Source organism: Lepisosteus oculatus, chromosome 12, assembly GCF_040954835.1.
Source record: "Lepisosteus oculatus isolate fLepOcu1 chromosome 12, fLepOcu1.hap2, whole genome shotgun sequence".
Classification (NCBI taxonomy): Eukaryota; Metazoa; Chordata; class Actinopteri; order Semionotiformes; family Lepisosteidae; genus Lepisosteus; species Lepisosteus oculatus.
In genome coordinates, this window is record NC_090707.1 from 39,603,830 (window position 1) to 39,619,767 (window position 15,938).

At 52.9% G+C, this 15,938-nt stretch overlaps 1 protein-coding gene and 1 pseudogene across 1 annotated transcript; one reads left to right on the top strand and one right to left on the bottom strand.

Annotated features, from left to right (window-relative positions):
- Positions 1 to 1,913: 1,913 nt before the first annotated feature.
- On the top strand, positions 1,914 to 8,285 carry LOC107078908 (4-galactosyl-N-acetylglucosaminide 3-alpha-L-fucosyltransferase 9-like; annotated as a pseudogene).
- foxred2 (FAD-dependent oxidoreductase domain containing 2) lies at positions 8,205 to 15,566 on the bottom strand. Its single transcript, XM_069197175.1, has 10 exons — positions 15,164 to 15,566; positions 14,470 to 14,682; positions 14,082 to 14,384; positions 13,696 to 13,947; positions 12,657 to 12,929; positions 11,995 to 12,161; positions 11,385 to 11,550; positions 10,304 to 10,536; positions 9,543 to 9,713; positions 8,205 to 9,441 (listed from the first exon to the last, which is right to left on the bottom strand). Exons 2-10 carry the CDS (start codon positions 14,673 to 14,675, stop codon positions 9,221 to 9,223), a joined length of 1,992 nt encoding a protein of 663 aa, XP_069053276.1. The 5' UTR covers positions 14,676 to 14,682; positions 15,164 to 15,566; the 3' UTR covers positions 8,205 to 9,220.
- Positions 15,567 to 15,938: the final 372 nt, after the last annotated feature.

Below are 15,938 nucleotides of genomic sequence, written 5' to 3' on the forward strand. Positions count from 1 at the left end.
TAACAAATACTGCTGATAATGACAATGGGTGTATCAGTCACACCTGATCCTACCAGCCTGAAATATGACCCGTTTCCCCCTGCACACCTTTTGTCTGAAGTTGTTATAAAGAACAAACCATTCCTGGTTGACCAGGTCTGCTCTCCTGCTTTCACATTTTTTGAAATTCCTGCAGCTCTGTTCACACAACAGTACAGAGCTCCAGGAATTGTGGGCGAACTGTCAAATAACCTTTGTATCAGCAAATTGTGAACTCTAAGCTACCTTACATCTTTAGTTTCCAACAGCAGTTTTGAAAATTCCAGGTCTCTCCTACAAAACATGCAATAAGACCGGGCAATAAACCCACATTTTCCGGGGGGGCCCAATAATTTAGCTATTTTTCACAGAAAATTGAAGCAGTCCCCACCTCTGCGTTGAACAGGAAGAGACAGATATACTGTACAATTTGTTAACATGCACTTTAAAGGCGTCTCGGAGAATTTCAGGCTCTCCCAGGCTGCCATCATCACTGCCATAATGCAGCAGAACCCCACAAGTCTGTTTCTGACACTGCATCAACCGCCTCACTGAAGGGCAACATCCTTACCTCTGGCACCTGGAAACCTGTCTTGGCACCTGAAAGCTGGTACAACATGCTAAGAAGTCTTATCGCAGTATTCAACACCAGCAGGCTGAACCCTACTGATTTATTTACAGGGGTATTGTCATCGTGGTGTGTGACCGGATCATGTTACTTTCTGGGAGACAAGTCAGGCTCTGCAGGAACCGTGACCCTGAGGTCCCCTCCTGCGGGGACCCCCATCTGTCCTGTCTGTCCTATCTTCTACAGCCTGGCTGCAGACAGAGGGGCAGGACCAGGGACACGTGTTCAAGATCAGCCATTTGAGCACAAAGTTCCTGGTGTCGGATTAAATTAGACTGACCTTCTTGGGAAAGTGTTTCACAGGAGAGCAAGCACTCCTACACAGTGCTGGGGTCATGGTGAGTATGATGATACAATATAATTTTATTGGTATGTTAACATTTTCATTTATGACTTCCATAGTGTCACGGATGTCGGAAGGGACAAACCGTGGGGAGGCAGGAAAGCGAAAAAGACCCTATGCGAGGTGGCAGATGGGGAGTTAGCCCGGGCTCGACAGTGAAAGAGTTCTGGAGTGCCGTATTGAAACCACTGCCCTCAGGTAGCGGACATGGGGCGACCTGGTGCTAGGCGGGTCTCAGGGCAGCCGAACGTCAATGCCGAGCGAGGCAGAATAAGTGACCCGGAAATATATAGCCCAAGGAAAGAGGGAAACCGGAAGAACAGCAAAGCAGGAAACTAGGGACAGGACAGAGTAAGATCCCCCTCTGGCTGCAGAGGGCGTGACACATAGCATCTTTAAAAGCAATTTTATCCTATATTTTCTGTGCTTTCTGTGCTCAGCCTCTGCTTGGTGTTGTCAGATTGCGCCTCAACCATGACACACAGACAGACTCCATGCCATTTTCCACATCTAAGTGGTCAGAGTCGAACAGGCAGGTGAAATCGCAAGGTGGCGCGAGTTTGCTGTCATACACTGTAGAGATGATCCCAAACACAGCAAGTCCTGAACCTGGTAAAAATAGGACTGAACTAAACCAGACCCACAGAGCACGTCTGCTTCAGGGAATCTAGCACAGATGAAGTCCAGAGTTTCCTGGAGATGACTGACCACTTCAGTAAATTCATTGCCCAGAGTTCAGACTCACTGTGATGGTTGTGTGAAGAGAGGTGGACAAGGATCCACTCTCAGGAACAGGGCTGCCAGAGGTTTGAAAAGAGTCATTCCCAAACCCGCAGTTCTGCGACTCCATTATCCAGAAGATGATGGAATAAGAATCCCAGCAGACGCTTTGCAGTTGGGCTTAGTTTCAGTACTTTACGAGAGTCTGAAGATGTCTGACAACCTGTAACATATGCCCACAGAGGTTACAAAAGCAGACGCTGTCAGGTGACTGCAGCATGTGAGCTGTGCCTCTTCTATAGATCCAGACAAAAAGCGCAGAATTCGAACAGATAGTTGTGTTTGCAAGCAGACCGAGTCAAAGAGTGACACAGAGCACTCTGCTCATCAACCCCCACCTGCAAGTCACCTGCACATTCCAGGATCTGAGAGAGATTCACCCCCCAGAGTCACGCACACCTGCCTGAACACTATTTAACACAATACGACAATAGGATACACTAGGGGCCACACTCAAGAGTGCTCTTTTGAAGTGTCCAGGTGTATGAATGTAAGTCAGTTTGGGTAAAGCTCAGCTCGGTAAATTCACAGGAACAGGATCTACAGAGGCTCCATCATAAACTCTTTCTCTGGAGCTCAATGCTGTGGACTGTGAAGCTTCCTGCTGCATGTCCTACCATGCTGTGTGCACAAGCGAGCTGCAGCTCTATGTGTGGAAACTGGTCCCGAAAATATGCAAGTGGAAGAAAACCATGTGGCCCACAGCACCGCCCACGCCTGCTCTCGCCTTAACTCATCAGTTGCCCAATGCAGGAGTGTCACCCCAAGCCCACCCCGACACATCACAGCCGTCTCATCAACAGCACATCTACAGTTTCACCCACTTGGACCTCATGTAAAAACTCAAGTATTTTGGCTATAATTAATTACCCAGCTGTGCCCCGTGTATTTAAACAAAGACGAATCAGTCAAAAACATCCCACATTACAAATCAGTCAAAATATTCTGTTTACAATAAATTGAGGTAAAAGCACCACAATGCAATGAATGTGTTTAAAACGTCGTCTTGTGCAGTTCTGAAGGTCATGTGTAGCTATTTACAGTCTACAAAATCGGTTGCCTCTGTAAAATAAGATTCACCCCCGGCCAGTCCCGCGGGCGCGGAGGAGGCTGACCGGTCCGGCGAGTTCAGGCGCCGCCATTTTCCCAACCGCCTCTCGGTTTCCAGGGCAACAGCGGTTCAAACTAGGAGAAAGGTGTTCGCCTCCCGGGGAGGAGTGTCCGGGCGCTCATCTTGTCTGCCCATCTGAACACACCACAACATACCCCAGCTCTTTACAGACACGCCCTGACGTGTTACACCTCACCAAGAATGACAGACACCCAAGAATAAAGGTCATGGGGCGACAGTGTGGCTTAACCGGCTCGGCTGAGGGCCGGGGACAGAGACCAGGGCACCCCTGCAGGGCTGGAGGTGGGAAGAGACGAGGGGGAGGGAGGGAATCTCGTAGGTATTTGTAGCGTTTGGGAGAGGAACGGATTGTCAGGAGCGATTGCCGATTGCGGACAGCTGAGTCCGATTGAGCTCGGTCGTTGTCATCCCTTCCGAAGATTTGTCAGAAACTCCACACGCCGACCGTGCTGTAGGTGAGCTGACTTGCAGTTTTAGGCAGTGGAATCGGCTCCAGGGCAAACCCGTTCTTGTCTGAGGATATGTGCGAGTGGCCCCGGGGTTGCAACAGGCACCGACACGTCATTACGAAATAATCTGCTACCTTGTGGTTATGAGGTAATTTGCTGTCTCGTCATTACGCTTCCGCAGAGACGCCATCAGGCCCCGTTGCCTTTATTGCACACGAGTGTGGTCTTCTGCGGTCTGAGCTCCATCCTGTGAACTCTGCATCTCAAAAGGGGAGCTGCTCTCCGCCTCCTTGTTCCCACCGGTGTGAGGTTTTAAGAAACCAGGACAAAATATGTAAACCACATTCAAATGCGTACACACAATCTGCCTCTGGGGTGAATAATGAGCTGAAGAAAGGACTTTTCTGGTCTATACAGCAGCGGTTTGGATACGATTCCCGCTGACAGGCGCCCAAGGAACAGACTATATTGGCCTTGCGGTTGTACTGTTTCTTCAAGTCTCTTTCCAAACCGGCTTACTGTTCTGACATGTTGCTGAAATTCCGCAAATAGCAATAAGAATTTCTTAAAGCTGCTTTGTACCTAACATATATATATATAATTTATAAGGCTTTTCTTTAGCCCGACAGCGAAGTCTTCCTCCTGCAGGTGAGAGTGATATTATATACTGCAGTTTAAATAAAGAAACCGCAGAAGTCTCTTTGAAAATACACTGGCCTGCGCAAGACCTTGAAATGCAAGTTTACTGTAGCCAGCCTCAAAATGTGCAATAGAAAGTGTGACAGTGGGGCCCAAAGACGAACAGCAGGGCGGTTAAAAGCAGCGTGAGCAGGATCTACTGAAGAAGATCCCCAGACTGACTGGTTATTTCACGTTTGTGAGCCGGACCGCGGTCCTGAGCTCACGGCTAACGGTGCAGCCAGTGCTACAGCAACCGAGGTGGCAACGTCAGCTGCAGCTCCAGTAGCTCTGGCCCGGGCGCGGTCTGCAGCCACGCCGCTCCCGCGACGGGGTCAGAGGCAGAGCCGTCCGAAACGCCACCGCCGTCCGCCGCCATGTCCGAGCCGCCGCCGTGCTGGTGCACCTGCTGCCGCGGAGCCAACAGAGGGCGCAACAGCAGCTCCCGCTTCCTACAGCTCGGCCCCAGCCTGCTGGGGTGAAATAGGGGAACGGAGGCGGCCATACTGAGCTAAACTGGGCCCGAAATCGTGAGGAAACCAAGACGCGGATGTTGCAGCATCGGAAAGACCACATAGACACCAAAAGAGGTATTTCTCTAAAACCCTCTTCAAAAGACAACTCGGAAATGGCGAGTGTGTGTCAAGAGGGTGGCTGCTGTCTTCCCCCTCGAAGGGTGCAGTGTTTTGTTTCGCATGTGAGTTATTCGGGGGCGGTGATGACCAGTCCGGACTGGCCGCAGGCTCTAGTGACCTGGTCAACACCGCCGCACGCCTGGCTGGACACGAGGTGTCGGAGAGCCGTGGAAAGGCTGTGCTCGTGTAACGTTATGCGCTGCGCTGATCGTGGTCTTATCGATTCAGAACTAACAAGACAGTGAATATGAGTATTGGACCGATGTCTTAAAAATGGTGGTTGGTGGGGTGAAGTTTTTAGCAGAGCGTGGGCTGCCTTGTAGGGGCGCCCCGACAACGGGAGCTTCACGGGTGTCCCCGAAGTTATCAGCGGGTTTTGATCCCTTCTTGAAAGCTCATATAGAAAAACATCTGCTCGTCGATGCAGTGTATTGAGTGATTTGAGTCTGTTGACTGCAGGGACTTGCACGCGTGGGGGGTGTCCCGCAGCTCTTGAAATGAGGCGCTCGGACAGGGAGCTCTCTGGTCTCCGCGGTGCTGATCCTGCTGCTGCTGCTGTGTCGTCGGTTTCAAAGCAAGCGTGCGCGCGATTTCTGTTGCCAGCTCGCAGGTTGGCCGTGAATCTGATTGGTTGGTTGCACTGCTGTACTTGCATTAGAGGCTGTTGGAGTGTGTGTGTGAGTGTGTGTCTGTTCCCTGCGAGTGTCGCCTGACATTCCGCTTGAACCGGCGGTAGCAGCTCTTGCCCTGAACGCGTCTCTGAATTATTACAGTATTTTCTCTCCCTTTTTTTCTGCTTATGCAGGGGGGCTACACAACGTCTAGCCTAGAGGCCTCTGATCGCCTTAATCCGCCACTACTCGTGTTAGTATCTAACTGAATGTCCCTGGCGATGTGATATACTTTTTAATTTAAGAACGGTATTTACGCTAAAATATACCAGATAACTACAAATCCATTACTCAACTGCATTTAGTCCTGAGAGGTCTTGAACAGGTATATTGCGTTATGGCTTCATTTATTCAAATTGCTTAATGAAACGGATTCACGCGGAGACCCTCAGACGAAAAAGCGAACACATCGCTATTTGGAGTTTGCGTGTAGGCTACATCAGTGTCTGCAGTACTATAAATGTAAGTCCCATGCACTTTCTGGAGCTTCATTTGTCGCACTTGATATAGATCGTGTGTTTCGTGCGTTAGAGGAGTAAGGTACAGCTATGTCGGGCAGTGATTAAATAAGGCACACTCCTTACAGTGGCGTTAGCAGAACATTACAAAACACTCCAGCTGGTGTCCGATAGCGGTAGCGGTTTTCTTTCTTTTCTTCACTTTTCTAAAAGGGTGAACTTGTGAGTCTTGTGTAGCAGGTCTTTCAGGGCCAGCCCCTCTGTCCTGGAGTCTCAGGGTCTGCTCCTCCCACACAGCCTCCTGCTCCGACTCCGCTCGGCTGCGTCACCCGCGTCATTGCTGGAGCACGACCACGGGCAAGATTTCTGAAGAGCTGCTACGAAACGGTTTTAAAAAGCCGACGGTAAGAGTTTTTCTTTAACATACTTTTACATTAGCCTACAGACCTTATTCTCAGTACTCCCAAATCCCCCATATCCCTGTTTTCCCCTGGGAGACACAAGAGTCCCACCCACCACAATCCAAATACAACAGATCTATTAAATAACACCCAGATGTGAGGGACACATGAAAGACTTAGACACCATTTAAGTGTGACCTGTTCTTTCTTCAGCAGATCATGTCATCAAGTCCTGCCCACAAAGTTATGTTCATCATCATAGTATCAAGTTTCATCATTGTAATTTTCTATAGTTATTTTTCACGAAGCTGGTGTAACTGTGATAACGGGTACCCTCATCACACTGCATCGCCTCCAACACCGACAGACCGAGACAGGAAGGCAGAGAGCCAGGAGCCGCATGGAGATGTGGACACTGTCATCCTGGTCCGGCTTTCACCATTCAGAGACCCTGTTCCCTCAGAGTCCTGTAGCTCCACTTTCCACATCGAGGGATGTCGATTAACAGCGGACAGGAACCTCTACAACATTGCGGATGCAGTTCTTCTCCACCACAGAGACATCAGAGCGGATCTGTCCAACCTGCCTCCTGCACACAGGCCCCCCTTCCAGAAGTGGGTCTGGATGAACTGGATGAGTCACCAGATAATACTAAAAAAAACCCTGGTTTCGCACAACTCTTCATTACAGACAGGACTCTCATATTGTGGTGCCTTCTGGGTCCCTCGTTCCCAGCAAGACACATACAGAATTTAATCCACCAAAGAAGGACAAGCTGGTCTGCTGGATCGTTAGCAACTGGAGTCCTGGACACGCCAGGTCACGGTACTACGATGAGCTACGCAAACACATTGAAATCCACACCTACGGTGAAGCATTTGGGAAATACATCAGTGGTGAGAACCTTCTGCCCACAATAGCCAGCTGTAAGTTTTACCTCTCCTTTGAAAACTCAGCCTACCAAGACTACATCACAGAAAAGCTGTACAATCCACTGTCAGTGGGCTCAGTCCCGATTGTCCTGGGACCCTCTAGAGGAAACTACGAGAGCTACATCCCTGCAGGTGCCTTTATTCATGTGGACGATTTCCCTTCAGCAAAAGAGCTGGCTGAATATCTACAGGTGCTAGACAAGAGTGAGGAGAAGTACCTGCAGTACTTCTCCTGGCATGAGCACTTCACTGTGAAGAAGCCTTACTTCTGGTTAGAACATGCCTGTCGGACCTGCGATTATGTTAAAAGACACAGGGAGTACCAGACTGTCCCAGATATTGAGAAATGGTTTTGGGGTTAAAATTCCACAGTTTCGTAGCCTCCACTGTAGTTTTTTTGTTTTTCATAACCAAATCAAATCTTCAGTATTCTTTTTGAAGTTGCTGCCTTCAATCACTAAAGCAGTTAGGATCCTCTAAAGCAAGGCTCTATTAATGCAAGGAATCATGCAACTCACCACTGGCAGCCCACTGAAGCTCAGCAGGTGTGAGCCTGGCCAGTACCTGGATGGGAGACTCCTGGGAAAAACTAAGGTTGCTGCTGGAAGAGGTGTGAGTGGGGCCAGCAGGGGGCGCTCACCCTGCGGTCCATGTGGGTCCTAATGCCCCAGTATAGTGACGGGGACACTATACTGTAAACAGGCGCCGTCCTTCGGATGAGACGTAAAACCGAGGTCCTGACTCTCTGTGGTCATTAAAAATTCCAGGGCGTTTCTCAAAAAGAGTAGGGGTGTAACCCCGGCATCCTGGCCAAATTTCCCATTGGCCCTTACCATCATGGCCTCCTAATAATCCTCCTCTATGAACTGGCTTCATCACTCTGCTCTCCTCCCCACTGAGAGCTGGTGTGTGGTGAGTGATCTGGCGCACTATGGCTGCCGTCACATCTTCCTGGTGGGGCTGCACACTGGTGGTGGTGGAGGGGATCCCCATTACCAGCTCATCTGGTTCTGGTACAGATAGCAGCTGGCTCACAGCGTCATATCATGTTTAACCCCAGCCCACACAAAATAAGAGAGTGAAGTCTTAGTGCTTTATTTGAAAAAGAGGGTAAAAAAGATGCACTGTATAAAAATAAAGACAGAGGAAAATTAAATCCAGTTCACCAATGCTATCAGTTTCTCTGTTTACTGTCGCTACACTGCCAACACAACACACACATTGTCTCTATTCACTGCACACACACAACACAATCACAGTGTCTCTGTTCCCTATGGGGACACGCACACATCACAATCACAGTGTCTCTGACACCCACACACATGTCACAATTTGAATTTCCAGAGCTGTTTGGACTGTCCCTCTGAAGACATTTGTTACATCTGTTCTTCACTGAGACCCCACTGCCTTGAAAAACTAAAGCTTTTTTCCATAATCTTTGTATTAAAAAAAAGCCAAGGAAAAATAAAGTCCTGTGAATACTGTGGGGACAGCATTACTGAACAAAAACTGCAAAGGCTGGATTGATCAAACCAGGAACAGCACAGGGTGTCTGACAGCTCAGCCAGGAGGCGGTGCAGGTGCTACAGAACTGTTTACACTGCTGGCCCGTGGCCTCACTTCCTGCCACCTCACTTCCTGCCTGTTCATGCCTACGTGACAACATGCCAGCAGGACAGCTCCGGTAACAATGCCTCCTTCCGCCCCGGAGCAGAGCCCACTGCTGTGAGGCGCAGAGAGAGGGATGGGACAGAACCGCAGGGCAGAGTCTGCCAGCGTGCAGCAGTGACCACAGACACACGTACACACTCGAGCAATCACACATAATGTAACACACTCGCGCGCACACACACAGAAATCACTGACCACAAGAAACTTCTCTGTGTCTTGTCAATAAATCGTTAACACACCCACTCAAACTCAGGGTTTTCCTGATTCCCTTGTGAACCTGCTGTAGTTCAAAGTGATAAATGTCTTCTGAGGCTCGATATTTGACAGTTCACGCGTTGAAGCTTCTGTGGTCACAGCAGGTGACGGCTCTGACTGTTCAGGTATCAGCAGTGCATTCTGGGATATCCGGAGGGCCAGGCAGAGGTCAGAGTTCACGCTGAGTCAGGTGACCAGAGAGGGGCATGTCCTTAACTGTGACTCCTGGCCTCCCACTGGCCAGCTGTGGGCGGTAATCCTCCATTAGCCCTGCCTCAACTGCGTGTCGGCGCAGCCACTCAGTACCCACAAGACCCTGCTTCTTCAGGTAACCCTGGCGACAGGACAGTGGTGGCTTTCGATGGGTCAGAGTGAAGCGGAAACAGGACTCTGGAACAGCAGAGAGAAAGAGGAGTCAGGCATCGCTACTGGGAGCCCCGGAGTCTGGGAGCAGCAGCTCTCCCTGAGCCAGGAGCCACACGGCGACGTACCTGCGTAGAAGGTGCGCAGGTCAGAGGTCAGGCAGTGCTCCAGAAAGCGACGCAGCGGTTGGCTGTGAGATACAGGCCCCTCCCACTCTGTCAGAAAGTCCTCAACCATGTGATGCACTGCCTGAGGGCGGGGCAAGGGCCAGCCGCGGGGGCGGAGCCTCATCTCCTGTTCTGAGAGTAGAGGATTAATTCACTTTTACTGCACACTGCTGCACTGACACAATGGTGTAATACAGACTAAAAACACAGTAACACTAATACTGCTACATTAATAATACCGCTAAGACTAATACACACTACTGTACACTTCCACTGCACTGAGAGAGAGAGGGGTTAATACACAACCTCCTCCTGCACACTACTGTACACTGACACTGCACTGAGAGAGAGAGAGGGGTTAATACACACACTCCTCCTGCACACTACTGTACACTGACACTGCACTGAGAGAGAGAGAGGGGTTAATACACACACTCCTCCTGCACACTACTGTACACTGACACTGCACTGAGAGAGAGGGGGGTTAATACACACACTCCTCCTGCACACTACTGTACACTGACACTGCACTGAGAGAGAGAGAGGGGTTAATACACACACTCCTCCTGCACACTACTGTACACTGACACTGCACTGAGAGAGAGGGGTTAATACACACACTCCTCCTGCACACTACTGTACACTGACACTGCTGTGTAATGAGAAGTAGTTTCTTCTACACTCTACTATACTGTAGGATTCAGGCGGTTCTCTGTACTGACCTGTAGGCAGTCTGCTGAAGTAGTAAAGAACAGGATGCAGGAAGTTAGATCTCCAGGCGTGGACCCAGTCTGTAACAGAGCGGTTCTGGCCCAGCGTGTCTGTCAGGTTCTGTCCATACTGAAGCACCAGGACCAGGAGGCCAGGCTGGCCCACAGATCGACCCGACAGAACCTCCAGCTGAGGGAGAGACTGCAGGGGAAACTCCTCCAAATACTGAAACCAAGAGCCATCGCTGAGAGAGAGAGGGGGGTTAATACACACACTCCTCCTGCACACTACTGTACACTGACACTGCACTGAGAGAGAGAGGGGTTAATACACACACTCCTCCTGCACACTACTGTACACTGACACTGCACTGAGAGAGAGGGGTTAATACACACACTCCTCCTGCACACTACTGTACACTGACACTGCACTGAGAGAGAGGGGTTAATACACACACTCCTGCACACTACTGTACACTGACACTGCACTGAGAGAGAGAGAGGGGTTAATACACGCACTCCTCCTGCACACTACTGTACACTGACACTGCACTGAGAGAGAGAGGGGTTAATATACACACTCCTCCTGCACACTACTGTACACTGACACTGCACTGAGAGAGAGAGGGGTTAATACACACACTCCTCCTGCACACTACTGTACACTGACACTGCAATGAGAGAGAGGGGTTAATACACACACTCCTCCTGCACACTACTGTACACTGATACTGCACTGAGAGAGCGAGGGGTTAATACACACACTCCTCCTGAACACTACTGTACACTGACACTGCACTGAGAGAGAGAGGGGTTAATACACACACTCCTCCTGCACACTACTGTACACTGACACTGCACTGAGAGAGAGAGGGGTTAATACACACACTCCTCCTGCACACTACTGTACACTGACACTGCACTGAGAGAGAGGGGTTAATACACACACTACTGTACACTGACACTGCACTGAGAGAGAGGGGTTAATACACACACTACTGTACACTGACACTGCACTGAGAGAGAGAGGATAAAACACTCTTCACTGACCTACTGTACATATTGCAAAGGCAGTGACTCAGCCTGGACTCACCCCTGCAGCAGAATGACATCCCCCAGAACCCCAAACATCTGGTAGGGCCCCGAAGCCTCATTGACTCTGCGCAGGATGGAGCTCAGCAGCTGACTGGCTGGCAGAGTCGTCACCGGCCAGGGGGCTGAGTGATAGCGCTGCTCCAGCACATGGTGCACAGCTCGCACTGGGAGAAGAGCAGAGCGGGTCACACTCACGAGGACACCAGCACCGCAGGGGGTGACCGACACTCACGAGGACACCAGCACCGCAGGGGGTGACCGACACTCACGAGGGCACCAGCACCGCAGGGGGTGACCGACACTAACGAGGGCAGAGAGTGACCGACACTAACGAGGGCAGAGAGTGACCGACAGTATCGAGGGCACCAGCACAGCAGGGAGTGACCGACAGTATCGAGGGCACCAGCACCGCAGGGGGTGACCGACACTCACGAGGGCACCAGCACCGCAGGGAATGACCGACAGTATCGAGGGCACCAGCACAGCAGGGAGTGACCGACAGTATCGAGGGCACCAGCACCGCAGGGAGTGACCGACAGTATCGAGGGCACCGGGCAGGGAGTGCCGACGCCCTCAGACTGCCCCTGCCCCCCAGCGTGACGCCTTACCTGTGTAGCGGAAGCCGTGGACGAACCCCCCCGCGGACTGGCGGTAGTCGCGGGAGTGCGCGGCCGCCCCGATGACGAAGAGCCCAGGCGAGCGCACAGACTCGTACCACCCCGATACCGCAGGGAACTTCCCCCGGCCCACTGGGGCTACAGGGGGCGCCACTGAGCTGAACACAGAGAGAGAGAGCGTCAGCGGGTACACACACTCACACACACACACACACTCACACACTGAGACACACACTCACACACTGAGAGACACACACACACTCACACACTGAGAGACACACACACACTGAGAGACACACTGAGAGACAAATACACACACTCACACACTGAGAGACAGATACACACACTCACACACACTGAGAGACACACTGAGAGACAAATACACACACTCACACACATTGAGAGACAGATACACACACTGAGAGACACACTGAGAGACAGATACACACACTCACACACTGAGACACACACTCACACACAGACTCACACAGTGACACAGATACAAAGTGTCAGTGCACACACACACACATTACTGTCGGGGTCACCCCGAGCCAGCAGGGGGCAGTGCGCTGTCGGGGTCACCCCGAGCCAGCAGGGGGCAGTGCGCTGTCGGGGTCACCCTGAGCTGTGTGCAGCCCCCCGTGTACCCCCACCTGTCGAAGATGGAGAAGTTGAACTTGAACCCCAGGCAGCGAAGGATGCGATCGTAGGGCCGGCGCAGAGAGAAGTTGTCATGGTAATGTCCTGGAATGGAGGACCCCAGCTTCGCCTCCGTGCTGTTGCCATGGTGATGGAGAAGCTCCGCAAGGGTGAGGTAGAGCCGACCCTGACCGTCCCGGACCACAGCCAGCTGCTCCAGAGCGCCCTCTACCAGCCCATCCAGGGACTTCAACTGGTAGGTGTCCAACAACTCATTATTGACAGCCCTGACAAAGAGAGAGGGGTTAATACACACACTCCTCCTGCACACTCCTGTACACTGACACTGCACTGAGAGAGAGAGGGGTTAATACACACACTCCTCCTGCACACTACTGTACACTGACACTGCACTGAGAGAGAGGGGTTAATACACACACTCCTCCTGCACACTACTGTACACTGACACTGCACTGAGAGAGAGAGGGGTTAATACACACACTCCTCCTGCACACTCCTGTACACTGACACTGCACTGAGAGAGAGAGGGGTTAATACACACACTCCTCCTGCACACTACTGTACACTGACACTGCACCGAGAGAGAGAGGGGTTAATACACACACTCCTCCTGCACACTACTGTACACTGAGAGAGAGGGGGGTTAATACACACACTCCTCCTGCACACTACTGTACACTGACACTGCACTGAGAGAGAGAGGGGTTAATACACACACTCCTCCTGCACACTCCTGTACACTGACACTGCACTGAGAGAGAGAGGGGTTAATACACACACTCCTCCTGCACACTACTGTACACTGACACTGCACCGAGAGAGAGAGGGGTTAATACACACACTCCTCCTGCACACTGCTGTACACTGACACTGCACTGAGAGAGAGAGGGGTTAATACACACACTACTGTACACTGACACTGCACTGAGAGAGAGGGGTTAATACACACACTCCTCCTGCACACTACTGTACACTGACACTGGAAAGTTCATGCAGGATCAGGGATTCAGTGTCTTTTGATCAGCTGATTACCGAAGGTCTCCAACGTAGTGTGTCTGCCAGGCCAGTCGGACCGGGCTCGGGCTGTACAGGTGCACGCGGGCTGTGTCGGGCAGGATGTGGGCGGCCGTCTCGAAGGCAGAGTTTCCCTTCCCCAGGATCAGAACCGCCTGGCCCAAGAACTGGTTCCGGTCCACTGGCATGGACTCGTACCCCTCCACCATCTCCCAGCCTGGGAACCGCACCTCCTGCGGGACCCAGAGTCCGGTGGCCACCAGCACCACTCTGGAACAGAACCGCCACTGAACAGGTGGGTCCCCACTCGCCCCCAGTTCCTCCAGTCCCCTCAACACTACCAACACCCCCAGTTCCTCCCAGCCCCCCCAGAGTGGACAAGCCCTGCTCTTCCTCTGCCTCACCTGCAGGAGTAGTCCTGCCCCTCCTGGTCGCTCAGGGTGAAGGTGGCGCCCCCTCTGGCCGCCCGGTGCACGCGGGCGATGTCGGTGCCGTAGCGCACGCGGAGGCGCAGCTCGCCGGCGAAGGCGGCCAGGTACTCCTGCAGGCTGCTGGCGGGCGGGTAGAGCTCGGCGCTGACCCGGGTGAACAGCAGGCCGGCCTGGTCGCTCAGCAGCGAGTTCCAGTCGTGCCGCAGGTTGAACTCGCGGTTCTGGCGGCCCGTGAAGCGCTTGTTGATGCTGATGAGGCGCCGGTGCCGGGGGTATCTGTGGAGAGAGCAGGGGCAGCGTGACCCCGAGCCCGCCAGGTCGGGCCGGCACCGCGGGACCTGGGCCGGACGGGCTGGCTCACATGCTGAAGAAGCTGCCGGGCTGCTGGTTCCGCTCCAGGATGATGTAATCCCTGCCACTCCGCTCCAGGAAGTAGCCCATCTGCAGCCCTGCCGGCCCCGCCCCCAGCACGCAGTAGTCATGGCGATGTGGGCGGGGACTGTCCGCCAGGCCGCAGTGACACAGAGCGGCCAGCAGGGGCAGCAAAGGGAGCAGCACCGAGGACATCTGAGCACTGAGAGGCAGACACAGCACATCGGGATAGATCAAGCATTCTGACCAGTATACTGTCCAGTACACACACACACACTGCACTGGGACTGACCACCACACTATCCAGTACACACACACTGTCCTGTACACACACACTGCACTGAGACTGACCAGTACACTGTCCAGTACACACACACACAGTGCACTGAGACTGGCCAGCACACACACACAGTGCACTGAGACTGACCACTACACTATCCAGCACACACACACTGTCCTGTACACACACTGCACTGCGACTGACCAGTACAGACACACTGTCCAGTACACACTCACACAGCACTGAGACTGACCACTGACCAGCACACACACTGCACTGAGACTGACCAGCACACTGTCCAGTAAACACACACACACACACTGCACTGAGACTGACCAGCACACTGTCCAGTAAACACACACACACTGCACTGAGACTGACCAGCACAGCGGAGGTCCTGTACCTGCAGTCGTTTGCTACAGCAGAGAAGATTTCACGCCGCCCTGATGATCAGTCAGGTTTCCGGCTGCAGCCCAGCCCGCTGTCCGCCAGATCCGGGGTCGATCCGGGTCGGAACCGGCCCCACCGCGGCCACGCGAATCCCGGGCCTCGGGCTGGACTGCTGGACTGCTGCACCCCGGCTCCAGCTCCGAGATCCGGCTGTGAGCGAGCAGCAGTGCGCGTCCGGCTCAATCCCGCCCGAAAACTGCAGACCGAACCTCCTGTCCCACTTCACAGCCCACCAGACCCCAGACAGACCCGCCGCACAGCCGTCACGTCACGGCCTCCCCACGCAACAGCGCTCGGCGTGAAGTCATGCGTAACCACGCCCCGCAACAACGTCACAGCTAGTTGGGGATGATGACGCTGAAACACGCCTCCCCTGCCTGGAGCCGAGCGGAGGGAAGCCGTGGGTGAGCGAACAGGCGGTCCCGACTCGGTACCGGTACCAGAGCAGAGGCGCAGAGCCTGCAGGAGTGTGATCAGGCACCGGCGCTGAGGACTCGGACCCGATCAGTATTCTGCTGTATCTCGAGTACCCGATCACTGGCCTCCTTACCGAGCGCAATGTCTGACTAACCAGACCGCCGCACAGCACAGCACAGCACTCACACCCCCACACACACACACACTCACACACACACACTCACACACACACACTCACACCCACACCCCCACACACACACACACTCACACCCCCACACCCACACCCCCCCCACACACACTCACACACACAC